The 22,032-nt window shown below is 36.2% G+C and overlaps 2 protein-coding genes across 4 annotated transcripts in view; both read left to right on the top strand.

Annotated features, from left to right (window-relative positions):
* LOC129749464 (insulin-like growth factor-binding protein complex acid labile subunit) overlaps nucleotides 1-13,276 on the top strand; it is an 835,561-nt gene extending 822,285 nt beyond the window's left edge. For all 3 annotated transcript variants that reach the window (XM_055744438.1, XM_055744439.1, XM_055744441.1), the window contains one exon: nucleotides 11,402-13,276. In XM_055744438.1, the coding sequence (XP_055600413.1) occupies nucleotides 11,524-13,143 (1,620 nt within the window). In that variant the 5' untranslated portion in view covers nucleotides 11,402-11,523 and the 3' untranslated portion in view covers nucleotides 13,144-13,276. The remainder of the gene's footprint in view (nucleotides 1-11,401) is intronic.
* Nucleotides 13,144-19,975, top strand: LOC129749465 (POU domain, class 4, transcription factor 2-like). Its single transcript, XM_055744442.1, has one exon. The coding sequence runs from the start codon at nucleotides 13,273-13,275 to the stop codon at nucleotides 13,858-13,860; it is 588 nt and encodes a 195-aa protein (XP_055600417.1). The 5' UTR covers nucleotides 13,144-13,272; the 3' UTR covers nucleotides 13,861-19,975.
* The last annotated feature ends 2,057 nt before the right edge of the window (nucleotides 19,976-22,032 follow it).

Raw genomic sequence — 22,032 nt, 5'->3', positions numbered from 1 at the left:
CAATTAAAGTTAATATATCTGGGCAAATACGGGTTTTTTTTTCAACGAAACACGTGCAACCGGGCCAGGACAGACGTTTCCCAGTCTGGAAATCTTAATTTAATTAATACATCACCTTTTTTTCACAAATCTAAATTTATTGGTTTAAAATCGCTGATAAAAATAAAAAAAAAAAAATCAAAGCAGATTTTATGCAATTCAGTGCCAGAAAGTCAACTTTTTGACATTGAAAACAGTATCAAAAAGTGGTACTTTTAGACATTCCTTCTTTTTTTTTTGGAAATGTACAGTCTTCGACCTTCTTGATCAGATATTTTTAATAATTGACATGTGCTTCTTCTAGGTGTTTTCTGTTTCGATTATATAGTCGTTTTACTTTTTTCATGGCATTCGCGACTTCAAATCAACGTTGCAGTTGGCGGACAGTTATTGCAATACTTATCCGGTACAACTTTGTTCGATGTTTACTGTTGAGCTCGAACTGGCGGATATCGGCTCAGGAGGCAACTGACTTGCCAACTGAACTATATCACAAACCCTTCTTGTAGGTTGATTTATGAATAAGCATGAAATTTTGTAAGCAACTTGATGTTTTTAGCTCTTGACGTAATTATCGAACTCGGCAATCCCCGTTGGATGAATTCACGCTACGAGGTGAAAAAAACCTATTTTGTAACTTTTTGCAAAAATATCTATTAGTCTAATAGGGGAATTAATAATATCAAGAGCTTCAAAATGTTCTTATATTTTTTATTGCTATTCTCATTGTTCATTGCTCATTGTAAGATAGGTTTGACGTTGTAATTGTATTAAAAAAAATTATTTCGCAATTTTCATATTTTTTTTTAACAATTTTAAAATTTTAAAACTCTTGAACTAAGTGCATGTTTGGACAGGATGTTTAGCAAACAAATCTTACTTTTAGGCTTGCACACAGATGATGTTTCTTCTTATTTCCTATCTGTCAGTAGTTTTCGATCAGGGATGATAAATGTTTACGAATTTCGATTGACCGTCACTCAGAACCAAAGTCGTAGTCATCGATTAATGGACGGTCATGTTTTTGTTCCTTTTTACGATTGCTGTTCCAAAAAATTACTCAAAATAAAGTCGAATGTCATGCGGGATCCATCAAACATAAAATAGCGGTAGAAATTATAGCTAAGGTCGTCAACAACGTTGAATCGGATCGCAATTCCTACCGAACAATTAAACGAATGGTAAAATGGTTACTTGAAGTCGGTATAAAAAGTATACGCTCCTCTTTTTTTAACTCAAAATTAAGTATGACAGAGGTTCAAGCATAGTTAGATTCTATGAACTTAAAGTTTAGTACCTTTTTTCCTCCTTGCGATGGTTCAAAACGGTGTTCGAATTGCGAACTAAAAATTGATCCTTTTTCCCTTCGGCGAGGGAGCAAAGCTGAGTTAGACCTTATGAACTAAAAATTGAACAGTCTTTGTTGGACTGAAAACACTTAGCGAATTCATTTCGAATAGGAACAGCAACCTACGAACACGTCCCAAAATGTTGTCTTTCCGGAACAATTCCCGGAAGACTATGAAGGAACTTCATAATAAAATGTCCGCCGTTGTCAGCTTAAAATTCTGTCCGTCAAAATCATCATATGGTGAGCGGCTTGGAATGTCCGGAAACTTCCAGATGTTATTCTCTTTCCGTGGGAAGTAACATCCGGAAGTTTTGTTTTGACCGGGAATGTCAAAACTTTCCACCGTTCTGTGATTGCAATGCACAGTGGTCCAGATCGAACATTTAGCGGGACAAAATTAATAACACAAGATCGGTGCGTTTTAGACAAATCATTTGTTCTACAAAGTTACTTTATATAATAAGCGCTTTCTTTTTAAAAGGTGAATTATTAGGACGTGTCAATACCGTGGAAATTCGTGATACTAATTTCTTTCGGTGAATAGATAGAGTATAGAAATGTCCTAGAAAGCTGTAGATTGTATCATTTGAAGAAACTTTGCTGAACATACCAAAGTCGTACAATGAAACGCTCTATGGTTTTTTCAAGATTAAAAGAGTAGGGCGTGTCTAAAAAAACGGTTTTTTGCTTATAACTTCTTTAATAGGTACTCTACAAGTTTGGTGTGTTGTAAACACTTTCTCAACACAACAAAATGCATCTTTTTCTTGAAGACTGTGCATGGCCATCTTATTGTCTTTTGAAGCTAGGAGCATTATCGTGTAAAAAATTATCAATTTTTGAGCTGCTATATCTCAAATTGGGGCAAACGAAAAAATCTGCTTTTTGCTGCATAAACTAGGTTATAATACGAGTATTAGATACAGAAAAAACTGGAGATGCGTTTTTTGTTTAACTTGAGATTTTTAATTTTGAACATCTTATATTTTCCTCTAACATGTTCTATTTTACCGGCTTTAAAAGTTATTGAAAATTTTCTGCTTTTATGCAGATAATGGCCTCAGAAAGCGCATGCGTGCTATTCAGTATGTCATGTTAGGCGAGTTTGATATTAGAGATATATTCGATTAGGCGAAATGGAAGTTCCATACAATGTTTTAAACTGTTAATTGCAAAAAGAAAATTACCTGAAATGTAAGGCGAAAAATCAACTCCCTGAAAAAATCACCAGATGCATCATCGCAAGCGTCTGTACAACCCACGGTAGATCCGTATGCGCCAGAGGAAGGTTTGGCTTTTCTTTGTCGGAGTTACTTAACCAAAGCACATTGAAAACCGCCAAATGAACTTTTTAGAAGGGAACAATGACTATCCCTCTTCAACTACATTATGAAGACCAATCAAACTTCTTTTTAAAAATGAAACCTGTGTGTAAACGCAGAGAGAAGTTTGAAAATTGAAGATGAGTTATAAGTATTACGTCCAACATGTTGTTTGTTCAAGAATTTCTTTGTCAATACCAAAACCGAACTTCTCTTTACTATGGCTGATACAAAAGAAATTAACGTTTTGACCAACTTGTGTTCTCAAAAATGTTACATTAGTAAACCATCTGAGAAAAGGCTGAACGAACCACAACCAATCAACGAGGAATAAATATTTGTTACATGCGTTCATACGATCCATGGAGGTGTTTTTAAAAGCTTTCTACATATTAAGAATTAATTATTCTTCTTGACGTGTTCGTTACTTAGATAAAACATCTTGTTATAATCTTTTTTTTTAGTTAGAAGAAACCCAACCGTAGCGCAGAAAAAAGCTCAAGTTCATGGTCAAAGAAATTCAACTACCTGTAGCTGCGCACAATATTTTAAAAAATATTTGAATTTAACATCTTCAACATTATTATTAAACAAATATGCACTTTTTTATATAAAAAATATTTTTTTAGCTACAGTATTTATAAAAGGGAATATTTGAGAATGGTAACAAATAAAGCATAAATAATATCATTCGATCAACGGAATGTGAATTCAATGAACATTAAAGCACGAAATTTGTATACGTGCTTTTTTGTTTGAAAAAAAAAACATAAAAATATAAGATGTTCAATATAAAAAAGCTCGAGTTTAACAAAAAACGCATCTCCAGTTTTTTCTGTATCTAATACTCGTATTATAACCTAGTTTATGCAGCAAAAAGCAGATTTTTTTGTTTGCCCCAATTTGAGATATAGCAGCTCAAAAATTGATAATTTTTTAAACGATAATGCTCCTAGCTTCAAAAGACAATAAGATGGCCATGCACAGTCTTCAAGAAAAAGATGCATTTTGTTGTGTTGAGAAAGTATTTATAACACACCAAACTTGTAGAGTATCTATTAAAAAAGTTATAAGCAAAAAACCGTTTTTTTAGACACGCCCTACTCTTTTAATCTTGAAAAAACCATAGAGCGTTTCATTGTACGACTTTGGTATGTTCAGCAAAGTTTCTTCAAATGATACAATCTACAGCTTTCTAGCACATTTCTATACTCTATCTATTCACCGAAAGAAATTAGTATCACGAATTTCCACGGTATTGACACGTCCTAATAATTCAACTTTTAAAAAGCAAGCGCTTATTACATAAAGTAACTTTGTAGAACAAATGATTTGTCTAAAACGCACCGATCTTGTGTTATTAATTTTGTCCCGCTAAATGTTTGATCTGGACCACCGGAACAGCAACATCCGGGTTTAACAAATTTTAAGTATCCTTTAATTCCCTGAAAATAAACAACTCTCAAATAAAAAGAATAAATTTGAGTTCGGCTGCCGAACTAAGTTTCGAGTGTGCCTATCGGAACTTAGTTTTGCGATTACCCAGTCGAACTCAAAGTTGAGGGTTGCCACTGAGTGCTATTTTGAATCAAAACAACCTTATTTTTAATTTAAAAAACGAGCGTGCATAAATTGGATATATATCGCGTGAGTTTTCATTATGTCGCATGAAACATCTTAAGAATTCACAGAAAACTGCTGCAATGCTATTAAATCAACATGAAAATTTGTATTTCTCATATAGAATATGTTGTCCAGGCAACAAATATTCTAAATGTAAAGAAATTGCCACTAGTTTAAGCTAGTTTTTGTATTTTTCGTGATAAAACTCTTTGTTTACATATTGTTTCATACGACGTAATGAAAGCTCACGTGAGAAATACAAAAATTCCGCCATGTTTGCAGACTCTGAGGACGATTTCGCTCAATTTGTTCTTCCGCGCGAGAATCAAGTGAGAAAACAGCTTATTTTTTCTCTCTACGTCCAGCAGCCTAACCAGATTGCTTAAACTAAGATTGTTTATTTGCAAGAATTGTTCAATGAATGAAGTAGCCGATATTGTCGCTGGCAACGGCTTCGATGAGTTGATCATGAAATTTTGCGCTCTCTCGAATTCTGGCAATGCGTTCCAATAGGTTGTCATCCAATTCGTATAATTCTTATCGTTTTAGCTAGAATTTAAAACTAGGTTTGTATACTGCATCCATTTTGGTACGTAAATGCAGATTTTGTGAGTTTTATAATGTACATGAAAACGGATAACAAAGTTGTTGATAAATATACCTACAAATATTTGCTGGGAAAGAATGCCGCAACTTCTTTTAAAATCGGGACGGTTATGGAAAAAAAATTATGACCGGTCTAAAAAAGTTGACGATTGCTTTAATGACATTCATTTTTGGAATTGTTACGGTGACTTCAACATTTTTAACGCTCGACCAAGCGACATTAATTATCGTCATTTACACGTCAAACCCTTTCACTTGACTGGTCGCAAGTTGAAATCGGAGCCTAACAAATTTCTACCGGCATTAACACTAGTAGCTCGTACTAGCAAACTCGCGACAATAATTTTCGTCACCTACAAGTCAAATCCTTTCACTTAACCTGCCGCAAGTTGAAATCGGAGCCTTATTAATTTCTAACGGTACTCACATCAGTAGCTTGTACTAGCGAATTTGCAACATTAGTTTTCGCCACCTACAAGATAAACTCTTTCACTTGGCCAGCCGCTAGTTAAAATCTGAGCTTTACTAATTTCTACCGGTACTAACATCAAAAGCTTTGCTAGCGAATTCGCGACAATAATTTTCGGCACCTACAAGGTCAACTCTTTCACTTGTACGGCCGCTAGTTGAAATCGAAGCCTTACTTATTTATACTTAATACACTAGTAGCTTTTACTAGTGAGCTCGCGACACTCATTTTTCGTCACTTACAAGTCAAATCTTTTCAGTTAAGGTGTCGCAAGTTGTGATCGAAGCTAAAATAATTTTAACCAGTACTAGCTCTTGTAAGTTGTACCTCGTACTAGCGAACTCGCAATCCTTATTTTCGTCGCCTATAAATCAAACCCTTTCACTTGACTGGTCGCAAGTTCAAATCGGAGCCTTAGTTATTTTGACCGGTACTAACACAATAAGCTAGTACTAGCGAACTCGCGACCCTTATTTTTATCACCTACAAATCAAACCCTTTCCCTTGACTGGTCGCAAGTGGAAATCGGAGCTAAAACAATTTTTAGTGGTATTTACACTATTAGCTTGCACAAAGTTAACTCGCGATACAATTTTTCGTCACTCACAAGTCCAACCCTTTCACTTGACTGGTCGCAAGTTAAAATCGGAGCTTTAGTATTTTTAGCGGTATTTATCCTACTAACTTGCACTAGGGAGCTCGCGACACTTATTTTCGTCACTTACAAGTCAAATCTTTTCACTAAAGGGATCACAAGTTGTGAACGAAGCTAAAATTATTTCTATCGGTACTAGTTCTTAGCTCGTATTAGCAAACTAGCGACCCTTATTTTTATCACCTACAAGTCAAACCCTTTCACTTGACTGGTCGCAAGTTTTAATCGGAGCGAAAAAAAAATTATAAGTGGTATTTACACTATTAGCTTGTACTAGCGAACTCGCGATAAAAATTCTCGCCACTCACAAGTCTGAAAGGGTTTGACCCTTTCACTTGACTGGTCGCAAGTTGAAATCGGAGTTCAACTGTTTTTAGCGGCATCTACCCTACTAGCTTGAACTTGTGAGCTCGCGACACTCATTTTGGTCACCTTCAAGTCAAACCCTTTCTTTTGACTGGTCACAAGTTAAAATCGAAGCTAAACTAATTTTTGATGGTAATTACATCATGAGCTTGTACTAGCGAACTCGCGACACCTATTTGCGTCACCTACAAGTTAAACTCTTTCACTTGATCGGTCGCAAGAGATCATCTAGTTTCTATCGGTACTAACATCAAAAGCTTGTACTAGCGAACTCGCGACATTAATTTTCATCACCTGCAAGTCAAACTCGTTCAGGGGTTGCAAGTTGAAATTTAATCTAAACTTATTTCTACCAGAATAAACACTTTCGTTCGTACTAGCGAACTCGCGATACATATTTTCGTTACCTTCAAGTCAAATCCTAATACTAGACTAATTTCCAGCACTATTAACACTAGTAGCTTGTACAAGTTAACACGCAACACTAATTTTCGTCACCAAACCGTTTCACTAGAGGGAACGCAAGATAAAATCGAAGCTTAACTTATTTCCACCGGTAATTTTTTCCGTTAAACGTCACTTGGTTGTTGAAATGATGCGCCTAATCTTCCCAAAGACAAGTCAACTAATCAATAAACGCGTTGTGGACGAGTATCCTATTTTAATAATTGCAATAAATTAACTTCATAACAGTCAAAATGTCAACTTGAAACTGATAGTCTTCTTCAATACAAAGCGGTTTTAATTTTTTTTTTCCTTTTTTTATAAGTTTCCGATATTCTTAAAAAAAGAATTTTTTTTTTTTCATGTTGATTTAGCACTAAGCATTCAATTTTAAATTTTCTATAAATTATAAACTTTAAAGTCTGAAACGGTTAGAACGGGTTTTATATTGTTTTTTATTGTGAATTTTTGCGATTTGTTGGAAATATTTTAGAATAAAAGCTGTGATTTTTGGCGATATTTGCTGAAAAATTTAAAGACTTTTAGGCTAAAAATGATCCGCACACCATCTTTAACTAAAAACAATTTGTGGGAAAAAGCTTCTTCGTGGAAAATTTTTTGAACATGTATATAATTAAAATATCTGTAGAAAAGAACAATTTGGCACTTCCAGGTTTGGGTAAAAGATTTTCAACTGAGCTTTACAAAGGCTTCTCGTCAATAAATCTGTTATTTATTTTACAGTCCCCCCACAATCATTAGTCACTTAACGTATCATTTCACCACAAAATGTTCGTTCATTCGGGTGTTAGTGGACCAAACATCAAGCTTTGCATGAATTTCAGTCATTAAATATTCCCTCTTTGATTTCAAACATGATTTTGTTTCCAATTTTGTTGAAAAATAAAATAATTTACCGAAACAATCAACGTTTTTCAGAACCACAATTATGGGTCAAAATTGAAGCTTGTAACAATTATTAGTCATATTGCCCACAATTATTAGTCACATAGAAGTCCATGGCAACGCCCGAATATCAACATGAAAATGAACAAGTTTCTGGCAAACATTCAGGGGCATTCTTCGCTAGTATACGTTCAAGGGGCAATTGAGTTGAGCTATAGCAACCAAGAAATGTTTTGCGAAAAAGTGACCCATGATTGTGTGAAACTTGGTGGATTCTGTAACAATTATGGGTCACTTTTATTTTGCTAAATGTTATTGAATTTTCGCATTTCATCCGCTCAGTTTTATTTGGAAAATGTAAACTCTTCTTTTGTGCTTATATGGGACCAATTCAATTGGTTGGAATCTTTGAAATACCCGCATAAGGGGCTTATCGGTTTAAGATGTCAACCTTATAACATTGGAATTTTATGCGATAGTTCCACAGCTTATAGTTCACCTTTGATAAAAAGTATTCAAACAGCAATTTTACTGTTATCAAACGCACAAATAATATTATTAATGCATTTTGATGATATTGTCGATTAACTAAAAATAATAATTTGATATAATTTCTTTTGGTTTAGTAGATATCAGCAGTTCTAATGATCGGTGACTAATAATTGTGTGTGACCCATGATTGTGGGTGGACTGTATGAAACTTTGATAAAAATCTGTACCCCAAATGTAAAGTTTTAGTGCGCGTAATTTTTCCACAAAAAAAACAAACGGGAAAAAACTTGCGGAAAAATAGTTCATCTTGTTATTCTTTTTTCGGACCAATGAACGAGTCCTTCCGCTGCGATGCTTCCGAGGAACTTTCTCGCTTGTTGGTTCTAGCTGTGTTTCCCCTTGGTTCGTATTCTTTCTTCGCAAACAATCTCCTCTTTCTCTCTCTGGGTGTGGCGTCTGTCTGCCATTTATTTGATGGAAGCTTCCGTGAAAGTGATGTTTAACATACACTCGTATAATTTTATATTTCTCCATTTTTTCCCGTTCATCCCCCCTTTCCAAGGAAGAAAAGACTTTTTGGCAGTTTGGGTCCCTTTTGTGCCAGGGCAAATGTTTTTCCCGCGTCGTTGCTTGTTTACCATTTTTTGGTGCAACGAGCTACCGCGCTTTTTTCGGTGGTGATCAACTCGAATCAGGAGAAAAAACCATTGCCGCGCGCCGTCGGGATTGCGAAAAACGAGAAAGTTTGCTTTCCGCATGGGAAACTGCATGATTTTCCGGGGAGAGAGCAAAAAAAAAACTAATCCGTCCAACAAACATGGGCAAACTCTTTGAGGCTGAGGTGCGAGGTTTGAGGTTTTAGCACGACGACGATCATGGCATGGTGTCGGGTGTTGTCGGCGGAAGTTGAACACAAAAACCAGCCAACATAACCTCCAAAGTCTCACTCAATATGTGTCGGTCCGGAAATGTGTAAAATTCCGGGAATCGCGAAAGTTTCACATTTGTTCGCCCGGCGCAGTTTATGTACCATTTTTGACAGCTGTAAGCGCTAATTTAGGGTTTACGACACATACAGGTTTGGGGAAAGTTTTTACGTTGACATCATTAAGGCAAACAAGAAATCAAATACAATTACCTTTATTTCAGGGTTCAAGCAGCGGGAAATCGATTGAGGGTAATACAGCAAAGCAATATTATTTTTGTCAAAAAAATTATAAGGATTAAAGGTTTTGTTATAAAAAAACTTTCACGAACAGATTTTTTTTATTTTGAACGCAGTGAATATAACGTGATAAATTTCCATTTTTTCCAAATAATGTCCCATGCAGGCGGAAAAATACCTTTCTTGTGAGTGTATTTACTTTTGTATGTTATTAATTAGGCTATAATAATTATAATTTTTTTTTACTCATTTTAATTGATAAAATAGCTTCTGAAGATGGTTTAAATAAAGAGTAAACCGAAACGTAAAAACTTAAGCAAATCTTTTCATCGAAACATCACCGAACAACATCATCGAGAACCCCCAAAGCAAAATTTAAAAAAAAAACAAAGAAATGAAAAATGAGAAATGAGAAATGAGAAATGAGAAATGAGAAATGAGAAATGAGAAATGAGAAATGAGAAATGAGAAATGAGAAATGAGAAATGAGAAATGAGAAATGAGAAATGAGAAATAAGGAATGAGAATTGAGAATTGAGAATTGAGAATTGAGAATTGAGAATTGAGAATTGAGAATTGAGAAATGAGAAATGAGAAATGAGAAATGAGTAATGAGAAATGAGATATGAGAAATGAGATATGATAGTTCAGAATTGAGAATTGAGAATTGGGAATGGAGGATTGAGAATTGAGAATTGAAAATAGAGAATTGAGAATTGAGAATTGAGAATTGAGAATTGAGAATTGAGAATTGAGAATTGAGAATTGAGAATTGAGAATTGAGAATTGAGAATTGAGAATTGAGAATTGAGAATTGAGAATTGAGAATTAAGAACTGAAAAATGAGAACTTCTAATTGTGAATTGAGGAGTGTTATTGTGAATTTGAGATTTTGCAATGGGAATGTAAAGAATTTTTAGTTCCCAAATCAGAGCCCCGAATAGAGGGATAATTTTAAGAATTGATAGATCCAAGCGATAGTTTAACCTTTTCTGTTTTGATGGATCTCAGTTTTCAGTGACACCTTTAAAAATATATAAATTTCTGAATTTGAAGGTTGTTCTCAAAGCTGAGGTATATTCGAAAGAAATTTGCTGAATTCTCAACAGGATTTAAATTTTTTTTGCAATTCCAATGATGCCATTACTATTCAGTTAAACTTCGTAGGATTCTAACCATTTATTCCACGGGAGAGTTATCAAACTCTTCAAAACCATAAAGAAGCTCTTTCATTGATGAATACACACTGATGAAATCTTTTTTTTTTAAATCTTAAGTTACTTGGAGTTTTTTTATAAAAATCCTTTTTTTATCTCAACCTTATCCATCTTTATCCTACAAACTTATATCCAAAACTGAATGCACTTTAAATCCCTTAAGATCATCCTTTTACAAATCGAAGTGGAAATATGGTTTGTTGACAATATCTCCTAACAATATTCTTACGATCCAGACGCTTCTCCGGGTGCAATTCATATCTTATTCAGAAAATATTCTCAGTCGCGACACCATAAAATGGTACAAGAACATCTCTTATTCAACACCTTGTGGAAAACAATTTTCCCGTTACATATTGACCTAATCGAAACAAAACAAAAACACAATTCTCCCCAATGGAACAAAAGCTCCTATAACCTGGCGCTCTACCCTTAGAAGGAAGCAATCGTTTATTATTAATTTATCCCGCATTACAATCAGATTAGCTTTCGTTGAGAAGGTGGTATTATTGAAGGTTTTTGTTCGGTTTACCTTACCGCGAAACATTTGTCGACCAATCCAGTATCAAGTTTCCCACCAGGAAAAGATTCATTCTCCTAGGAATCCTCTTGATAAGAATTCCGACAGTTTACTTCTGCTTTACTCTACCCACTTATGACATGTCCTCGTTGAAGATAATCCAATAAACAGCTCTATGGGACAGTGATTCTAATAAGTTTTTTTCTTTCTTCCACTTTTATTGCAGATTATGTCAGCACCGACCCTGCTGAATTCTAACTGGAAGAAGCTACCTTAGGAAGGCGTTATTGTTGTGTTGACTCACCCCTCAACGAAAAAGTTTTTTACTTTCGAGGAAAACTTCCCACGATGCTGACCAAAATGATAACTACGGGGTTGAGTGTGGCGCTAATTTTGGCAGTCTTCAGCATCGGTCCGGAACCAAGTTTGGCAGGATCGCCAAACTGCCCGATCGGATGTCAGTGCGATGATGACAATCTAGTGGTGACCTGCGGCGAGGGGCAGCTGGATGTGCTGCCGATTGTGCTGAACCCATCGTTGCAGCGATTGGTTATCAAGAATAATAAGATTAAGACGATTGATTCGTCGATGCAGTTTTACGCGGAGCTGACGTATTTGGATTTGAGCTACAATCATCTGTTTAATATGCCACCGAGGACGTTCGCGTATCAGAAGAAGTTGATGGAGCTGCACGTGAATCACAACAAGGTGGGGTCGATCTCGAACAAGACCTTTTTGGGACTGGAGTCGTTGCTGATTCTGAATCTGAGGGGCAACTTCTTGGATGAACTGAGTGAAGGGGTGTTTTCGGGGCTGAGGAAGCTGGAGGAGTTGAATTTGGGTCAAAATCGAATCGGGAAGATCGACCCAAAGGCGTTTGAGGGTTTGGTCAACTTGAGGATACTGTATTTAGACGATAATACGCTGAATGCGGTTCCGTCGCCGGCGTTCGGATCGCTGGTGAATTTGGCGGAGCTGTATTTGGGAATCAATTCGTTTAGTACGGTTCCCAAGGATGCGTTCATTAAGTTGAGCAAACTTACCCGATTAAGTTTGAAAGGTGCAGCACTATCCAATGTTACAGCAGAAAGCTTCAACGGCTTGGATGCGTTGAGAACACTGGATCTATCTGATAATAGACTAAGTAGAATACCTACACCGGAATTGACTCCGTTGACGAGGCTAGAGGAACTGGCCTTAGGTCAGAATGACTTTGATGCCATTCCAACAGCGGCTTTTGCCGGCATGAGTAACTTGAAGAAGATGGATATATCGGGTTCCTTAAAGTTGAATCGAATTGAAAGTGGAGCGTTTTCGGCTAACGCAAACCTGGAAGAGATTGTGATAGCTTCGAACAAAGGTTTGTCGGAGATTCAAGATGGAGCTTTGACTGGACTACCGCACTTGAAGCGGTTGGTGTTGAAAGATAACGCTTTGACAACACTCTCGGATGGACTGTTTACCTGGAGCGAGTTGGTTGAGTTGGATTTGTCGGAGAACCCGATCGTTTGCGATTGTCGGATATTGTGGCTACGAAACGTATTGGTGAGTAAAACGAACAACAGTCAAAACCAGATTCCAGTGGTCTGTGCATCTCCTGATCGATTGCGAGAGCAAGTTCTACAATCCCTCTCTCCGGAGCTTCTCGGATGCTCTCACACCGATCAACGTCAACAAGCCATCATTTGTGCGGTGCTCGTGATCATCGCGGCGATCATTACAGCACTCGCTCTGGTCATCTACAAATGCCGCAGAAAGATCCGAGAAGTTGTGAAAGGTGGCTGGGGAAACAGTGCGATCGGTAGAAAAGAGCGAGAGTATCAGAAGACATTCTCCGAAGAAGACTACATGGGTCGTCATCCGAACCCTTGTGGAACCATAGGAGTTCACACTACAACGCTTAACAACTACCAAATCAACAACCACCACTCGCATGGAATCAGGCACATACCAGTAACGGAACTATAGCTAGAGGCTCCCCCTCCACCGCCTCGGAGGGGAGGTTCACAGCATCAAATCTGTGCCGGTGCCAACTGCGCCAACGGAACAGCCACCACATTCCTGCAGCTTAGCCAAGATCACCTGAAGCAGCCTGGAATGAAACTGTTCCCCAACTATACCCCACCGATTCCGCCACACAACAACACCAGCTCCAGCAATAACTCGACGCTATCCAACAACCATCATTATCACCAAATAACCTACCAGGCGCAAACCCTAGCGCCTCTACGCCTGAACCAGGAACACTTCTCCAAAACCAATACCCTGGGAGCAGGGAACGTCCTCGGACCTTCTCCGAACCCTCTCAACGGACCCCACAAATACCAAACTACCCACCATCACCACCACCATCATCATCACCAACAGCCACCCTATGACTATCCCCACCATCAGCAGCACTCCCACTCAGACACCGAGCTGGATCACGACGACGACATCACCCTGGACGAGGGCGAAGATGACAGTATGGCCAGCAATATCACAACATCTCCAACCCATACGCCCCAATCCGATGGCGAAGGCGTAGTAGTAGGTCCCAGTTCCCCACCGGAACTCCCAATCCGGAACGGTCTCATCGGCAGCAGCACTCTTAACCATAATCACATCAACCAAAATGGAGGCCCGAAGGGTAGTGGTCCGATCATCGGTACCGGTCGGAAAATGGTGCGGCAGCACTACCATTGATAAGAATGAATTCACAGCCCACGAGCTGGTGATAGAATAGAGCAAATGAAGGAGCGAGTGTTCTTGTAGTTTCTAGTTCAAGCAGCCTGTGTACAGTCGGTATTTACCCAAAAACTTTACGAATGTGATTCTTTTTTTTTTGTCTTATATACACAAACACAAACAAACAAGCTTAATCTAACTGTACAGCCGGTTCTCTGTATTGTACAACTTTTGCGGTGTTGGAGATAACCAGAAAGCGATGGCCGTCTTTTGTCCGTTTTGAGTAGCAGCTTAATCCTTTGAGTCGTTTTTTTTTAATACTTTTAAACATTTTTTATGAGTTGGGTGTTGTGTTTCCATTCGAAGCAATTAGTGAACATTCGTCTTGTTGACAAATTTCAGGAAACAGATAAGATAAATACTAATGTTGTAAAATGTTGTCTTCCTCCAGTAAGGTTTGAACCCACATTGATCATGAATTTTTTGGGTCTTCTTAAGGTTCTGCTTAGCTACGCCCATTATTCTTCGATTTGGCGAAGTTCTGGTGTGTTGGGAGGATCTTTACCTTGGACACAACCTGAATTTTGTCAGCAGCATACCACTCCATAGCCTTTTTCCATAATTGCAGGATGGCAAATCCGGCCAAAACTACACAGACAAGTCAAATTTCTTCAGGATAAGCAGCAAACTTGTACCTCTGGGTTTTCGAGTTGTTGGCGTGGTAAGACGGAATTCGCTAGCCCACTAATGGCATGAGTTCGATTCCCATCTCGGTACTGGGTATTAACACGTTCGTCGCCACGCTCATTTTGCTAGTTTTACTAGCCGGGCCCAAAGAAATTTCCAGAGAGAGAAAGCAAAGAGGGAGAACTCCCATATTTGAAACGTGTGGCGAAGCTGAGCGGTGAACTCAAGTAAGAGAGCGTCACACGCTTTTTGATGTGAATGGGCCCCCTAGAAAATACACCCGTCACCCGAATATGGGTGCCGTGGCGACGAACGTGTTAAATGTTAATCTAAAGTTGTCCACGTCATTTATTCAGTCTGTAAAGCCTAAATCGGCTAAGACGGTGTATGTCTTTTTCAAACTCTGTTGAAGACATTCTTCCGGCTGCTAACTGAAGTCTGCCTTGGAGTAGGTTTCGTCATCCGTTACTAGGCAATCAAAGTTTGTCAACCATGTCGCATACAGCTTCAGAGATCTTGTTTATGCCGTAAGGTTTTGCTTATCCTTATGATTTGGAGTCACACCCATCTTTTTAAGTCGATAGTTCGGACTCCGGATCGTATTTTTGCTTAAGACTCGGTTGCAGACAATATTCTCAACTTATTTGCAACATCTTGGACGGAGAGCTTGGAGTTGCGCTTGAAAGCCGGAAGATTGCAAAAGAAATAGAGAAAATTCTTTGCATTTAGAATGGTAATGATCAACATTCCCCAACTGCTTGACAATTTGCAGCAATTTGCAAAAATATGCAACAATTCGCTCATTTTCTATCTCTCAATTAGCACTGGTCTTAGCAAATTGCCACAAATTACCACAGTTTACCACAATTTGTATGATCATTGACGAATCTTCTACAATTATCTCAGTTTTTTGTTGAAAGCGCTTTTCACTCTTCTGTTCGTCACTGCGGCTTCCGACTTTTGATTTCCTCCTGATTCAAGCTTCTGATTGATTTAGCTACATTAAACGATTTGGCTTTTTCTGCGTGCGTTTAGGGTAAATGTACCCGACCTTGGCACCTAAGGCACCTTAATGTTGAGAGCACAATATAACATCCTTAGAAGAATTTACTTGCTAACTTGCTTAGAGTTCAACAAAAATATGTTTTCTCTATGGAACTTTCATTAATGTGAGTAAAATGCATGCAAAGTACTCACTGCGGTGCTCCAATTACTTGGCCGCCGTACCAATTGTTTGCCGTTTCGATGATCCGATTCTTGACCACCAGCAAAGTGCAATAGATCTTTACCAACAATGCTCAATTGACAGTTAACAGAATCGTTGGCTATTCTGAATATAAGGCCACTGACAGAATGACGTCAGCTGAGCGTAAAGTTCTATGCGACGATGGAACACCGGGCGCCACTCATACAACAAAAAGGCTTTTGAAAACATTGATGAAATTTGGTTGAAAGGGAAGCACAAAATAAGCTTTCATTTCAAAAAGTCGGAAGTCCAGAAATTCCGCAATGCGATTGCGACACACAGGGTTATTTTCACTACCAAACAACTGTCTTCATATTGTGGAGTTTGGTTTCATAAAGTAAGAAATTGAAAAATTCCTTGGATGGTATTTCAAAATTTTGCCCTTTTGAATTTGTTAGCTGAGATTATGAGCTTCTAGCAAGAGCCATCTCGAATGCCCGGTGTGTTGCGCAGTGGTTTGACACGCCAAATATATGTTAGAATGTAAACCTTGCTAAAACAGTTTTTTTTAATTCGACTCAATCTAATATTTTAAGGAATAATTGGAAAGCAAACGATATTTTCCTGAACTTCCAACTTCTGTTTCCTTGAAAAAAATTAGAACAAAATTCCAAAAAATTAAATCTGAGTAGGTATATGGTTCCCAAGTAATAGAAAACGATTCCAAAACTCAATTAATTATGTATTTTATATACTAAAGTCATAAATTGCCATCGATTTAACAATTTTTAGATAAGAAAAACATCTTAAGTCTTGTGAGATGCTTAATTTAACTTAGTTTTTTTTTTCTATATTTCGAACCACTGTGTTCTGTAGGAGACCACGTGGCTTTTGCTCGGCAGACGGCAATGTAAATGCTGTTCGCACGCATACCAATGTACCTTCGATTCATGGTTCCCAAATTGCGATTTTTTGCATTTAAAATGCTTGGATATGACTTTTAGTTAGTCGAATCACTTATGTTCTCCAACTTATTTCGAAGCTTAAGTTGATAGCAACGGTCTTATCATACAACCCAATTAGTATAAATACATTTGTGCGTAGTTTTAAATGAATTTTTAGGGAAAACATATTATCAGTCCAAAAATACCTCTTTAATGAACGAGTATTTTTTCCAGCTTCCAACACTGGTGGTGTATTTCGATTGAAGTTGCATGCCAAGAAAAGGAACAAAATTAGTTTTAATTTTTATTCAAAACCTAAATAAATATTCACTCTTCAGTCTTTCTCGTATTTTTTTATTTTTTGCCGAGTTTAACTGTAAGCATGAATATTTATTGCAATTTTTTCAAATGAATGTCCGCGTTTGAAAGCGCATGTGAATTTAACAGTTGCACTAGAAAGGTGAGTTCATCTGATTTTCATACGGTGATTTCCAACATCATTTCCTCGGATGCAGATCGTTAAAAATTAACTTCTTCATTAAAGTACAAACAATCAAAAAATTCGGTATGCACAGATTTGAAACAATTTATACTCTTCGCAATGAAAATGTATTCAAAATTTTTAAGCTCAATTTGGACCTGAAAAACATGAAAAGACATGTTGGCATGCCAAGAAAAGGACCATGCCAAAATAGGGCTCACTTACCCTAGCTTGGATTTTTACGACACATTTACAACATTTTGATTCGTTGCTCTTCTTGCTTTGAGGCCTTACTGATAACTTGAGATCTCATGTAAAATCCAAATAGAAGCATAATTCTACACATCTTTATAATGAGTGGTGTTCAGGTTTTTATAAAAAATGATTAGAGAAATACGGTGAATTTTTGTGACTATGTAATCGAAACCCTTTGAGTTTGCTTTTCAGTCAGCATTTGATCAGGCTTCTAAAATAAATTGAAGCATATGTTGGTTTTCATTATAAGTTTTGTATATAAAAATTCAAAATTTTGATCTGCTTATGTGTTGCCAATTGCAATGGGGTTTCAATGAGAATGCTATTGGTCAAATTTTCTGAAAACCACAAAAAAAATGGAATCATGGCCGCAGAAAAGACGGGGGTGTTTGGGGGTTAAATCCCATAGCCATCAAAACAAAAAAAATTGAGCAGATTTTACAAAAATAATCATGAAAGAATTTTTCAAAGACTTAAATACGATTTCAAAATTGTTTTCTAAATTTGATGAAAAAAATATTTTTTTCAACTCTTTTTTTTTATTTTTGTTGACTAATTTCTGGGTTTTTGGCAAAATTTTCCCGGATATTATCCGGATTTTAAGTCTCGATTTAGAAATAAAATGCCCGGATTTTGCCAGGTCTTTCACAAAAAATTGCCCGGGTTGTCCGGCTCGGATTATTAAAATTAAATTCAAATTTTTGTTTCTGTATCAAGTTTAGAATTTTCGATTTTCAATTCGAATCATACGCAGGAATAAGAAATAAAAAGATACATCAAATTTGATTTCAAATTTTAAATAAAATTTGATTGGTGTTTCCCGAAACGCAAAAACCATCCTGAGCTTTTGTTTAATAATCAGAAACAAAGTTCTGGAAATTGATTCTTATACAAAATTCTAACTCAATAAATCCTCGAAACGGTGATCCAGAAATGAAGATTGATCATTTGAAATTTATATTTGAAATGAAAACCTACAGATTGAAACCCAAAACTTCAAAAATTAAATCTGAGATTAATGATTGAGGACCCTACTACAAAATTATCTTGGATCATATTCGAAATTTTGATCTGGAAGTTAGGTTCAGAAATCAAATTGAGATTTGGAAACAGAATCAACATTGCAATTTTGAATATAGGTTCCGAATTCAGATACAGAATTAGTATTCAAAATCCAAGTTGGATTCAGCTGATAAATGAGTATTAAAATCAAGATAAAAATGTCAAGACGTGTTTTCCGTTGCAGAATTCAAATAGCAAAAGATCGCTGACTTTAACTTTGGGTTGTACATAGAATTTTAAAATTTCAGCGGAAAATCACAAATATAAAGTAGAACTTGAGTTCATTTTCCAAGTTTTGTTTCATGGAAAAGCCTAATTTTTAAACATTCAATTTTTACGTAAAAAACTGCAATGAATTTAAAATTTTCAGGCTTATTGCAAATTGTGGTTCATATTGCAGACAAATTTAAAACAAAAATCTGAAATTTCAACCAATTACATTTCTATCTCTAACTTTCGGAAATTTCATTTATCCTATTCGATAGTTAATATATAGGAATATGCTCAAGCGTTTGGTAAATTATTATTATTTGATTTAAACATAGAATAAGTTCAGTTCAAATTGATGGCTTTCTGCAATCTACCCCTAGCTAAATTTACCAGAGTCTTGAGAAGATGCGAAGATTTTAAACGTCGATTAAAGTAATTTCCCGATGTCCTAGTCAAATAGTACAAAAAACTTTTTTTTAAAATTTTGTTTTATGAAGTGTTTGAGTAAAAACATTATAGAAAAAACTAACCCCTCCCCCCCTCCATGAGGCGGCTCTTCTTACGGCCCACATTGGGCCAGGAACCACACTTTTGCGATCAAAATTGACTGCAGGCCAGAGGCTTCGTTGTAGCTCATCGGTGTCTTGGACAAAATTACTTGACTATATTTGCGCTATGTATTGATGGATTTGCATTGGTTCTATTTTTCTCCGCAAGGTGGCGCCAAAATCTTACTTTTCACAGAAGCAAGATACAGACATGGTTTCTTTTACAAAGTTACTCATTATACCTTTTATATCAACTTTGTAGAACATTGTTAAGCTCTATGTTGTGTACTTACCTTGCAGAAATAATAATTTAGGGAAATCTTGCAAAAAAATGGTTAAATTCACCTATTTTTGTTTTTAGCTATACAATACCTGAAATTTCCACAGTATTCGATTGGAATAGATACAAATGAGATATTCTAGTGGAAAACTTATTCGTTTCGCAGATTCTTTCTGTCAAAATCGCAAACAATAGGTTAAAATTATACATTTTTCAAATTGCAATAACTTGCTTGCGAGCAGTTTGGCGCACCTCATTTTTCGATAAATGACAGTTGTGATTATGATCTAAATGCATGTTAAAAATGTCGGTGGGTTCTCGTGGGTTCCTTGATAAATGATTTAATAAAATTGGTTAATGTTCAATACAAATTCACGTATTTTAAGACCTTTTTCAAAGAAAACATCCGAATTTCTCGTAGAAAAGCCGAATTTTCATCATTCAGTTATTGGTCGCTGCAGTCGTTGCATTAATAAGTAATTCAGCATATTTTTAGCACTTTTATTCAAATCAGAATAAAATAAAAAAAAAAACAAAAATTGATTTAAAAAAACAGTTTTAAAATATTTTTTTTATTTTTGTGCTTAATCGCTTTATTAAGCATCGCAATGGACTCAAGCAATAATAAAACGACGAAAATTCGACCTTTCTACGAGTAATAGTAATGCGGATTTTTTCTTTGAAAAGGGTCTTAAAATACGTGAATTTGTATTGAACATTTATCAATTGTATTAAATCATTTGGCAAGGAACCCACTAGAACCCACCGACATTTTTTAACATGCATTTAGATCATAATCACAACTGTCACTTCTCGAAAAATGAGGGGCGCCAAACTGCTCGCAAGCAAGTTATTGCAATTTGAAAAATGTATAATTTTAACCTATTTTTTGCGATTTTGACAAAAAGAATCTGCGAAACGAATAAGTTTTCCACTAGAATATCTCATTTGTATCTATTCCAATCGAATACTGTGAAAATTTCAGGTATTGTATAGCTGAAAACAAAAATAGGTGAATAAAATCATTTTCCCTAAATTATTTATAATTTTTGCAAGGTAAGTACACAACATAGAGCTTAACAATGTTCTACAAAGTTGATGTAAAAGGTATAATGAACAACTTTGTAGAAGAAACCATGTCTGTATCTTGCTTCTGTAAAAAGTAAGATTTTGGCGCCACTTTGCTGATAAAAATAGAACTTATTCATATCCATTAATACATAGCGCAAATATATTCAAGTAACTTTGTCCAAGATACCGATGAGCTACAACAAAGCCTCTGGCCTGCAGTCAATTTTGACCGCAAAAGTGTGGTTCCTGGCCCACTGTGCGGCCCTGATTAGAATAAATTAAAAAAGTCGTAACGTCCTGAAAAGAAATTTTCTTCGAAGGGATATTCCAAAAATGTTAATTTACATATGTTACGAAAGAATTGTTGAAGCGGGGAAGGTATGAACTTGAGATTTTCTAATATTTCTGATAGGTGACTCTTGATAAAATTTGCGATATTTAGATAAAATATTATCTCGGTTAATCAGTAATAACGGTAAACAGTGCCAAATTGTAATAAATGTAAAAATAATGCATCGTTTCAAGGGTTTGAATATCAATAAACGTTAACTCTAAACACAATATGTCGTTAAAGGCAAAAAAGCGTTAAAAACCTTTAAAATTTTTAAACATTCAGAAAATTTCAGTCACAATAACAAAATTTGAAATTTTTCACAAATTTCACAGATTTTTTTTGCTGAATGTTTAACAACATCGGCTTTAAATGTCTAACTCTCAAAAAAAATCACTAGGCCATGTCTCGTTCTTGTTACGTCTTTAAAAAAATACCTGGATATATCGAACCTTAAAAAAGGGTTTTATATGGCGAATTTATATTAAAAATGTATTTTTTATAATATTTGTTGGTTTTCATTTCAACTGGAAAATTTCAAAAATTAAAAAATCCTTCTGCTCCAGCAAAACTACGTCACTTGGTGTCTCTGAAATTTGTGTTACTTCATTTTTTTTTAAACTGTTGAAAAATTAATATGAATACTTACATATTTGGGCTTGAGATATAGCTCAGTTGGCAAGTCAGTTGCTTCCTGAGCAGATGTCCGTGAGTTCGAACCCAAGAGTAAACATCGAACACAGTTGTACCGGATAAGTTTTTCAATAACGATCCGCCAACTGCAACGTTGATAAAGTCGCGAATGCCACAATGATGGTAAAACGACTATAATCGAAACAAGAAAAAAAATCCTTACATAATTAACTTAAATATCTCAAAAATTCAACACGTTCGTCGCCATGGGACCCATATTTAAGTGACAGGTATATTTCCTGGGAGGCCCCGTCACATTAAAAACGTGTGACGCTCTCTTACTCAAATTAAGCTGCTCAGTTTAGCCTCACGTTGCAAATGTTGAAGTTCTCCTTCCTAACTTTTTCGCTCCGTGAATTTGTTTGGGCCAAGCTAATAAAACTACCGAAATGAGCGTGGAGACGAACTTGTTAAGGTTGATAATTCCTGAAATTTCACAGCA

This window comes from Uranotaenia lowii, chromosome 2, assembly GCF_029784155.1.
Source record: "Uranotaenia lowii strain MFRU-FL chromosome 2, ASM2978415v1, whole genome shotgun sequence".
NCBI lineage: Eukaryota > Metazoa > Arthropoda > Insecta > Diptera > Culicidae > Uranotaenia > Uranotaenia lowii.
The sequence above is the reverse complement of the archived record's forward strand: the minus strand, read 5'-3'. Positions and strand labels throughout refer to the sequence as shown.

Bases quoted from the DNA above. Each gene is read 5' to 3' on its own strand.
- LOC129749465 (XM_055744442.1), top strand. From the start codon at position 13,273: ATGAAACTGTTCCCCAACTATACCCCACCGATTCCGCCACACAACAAC.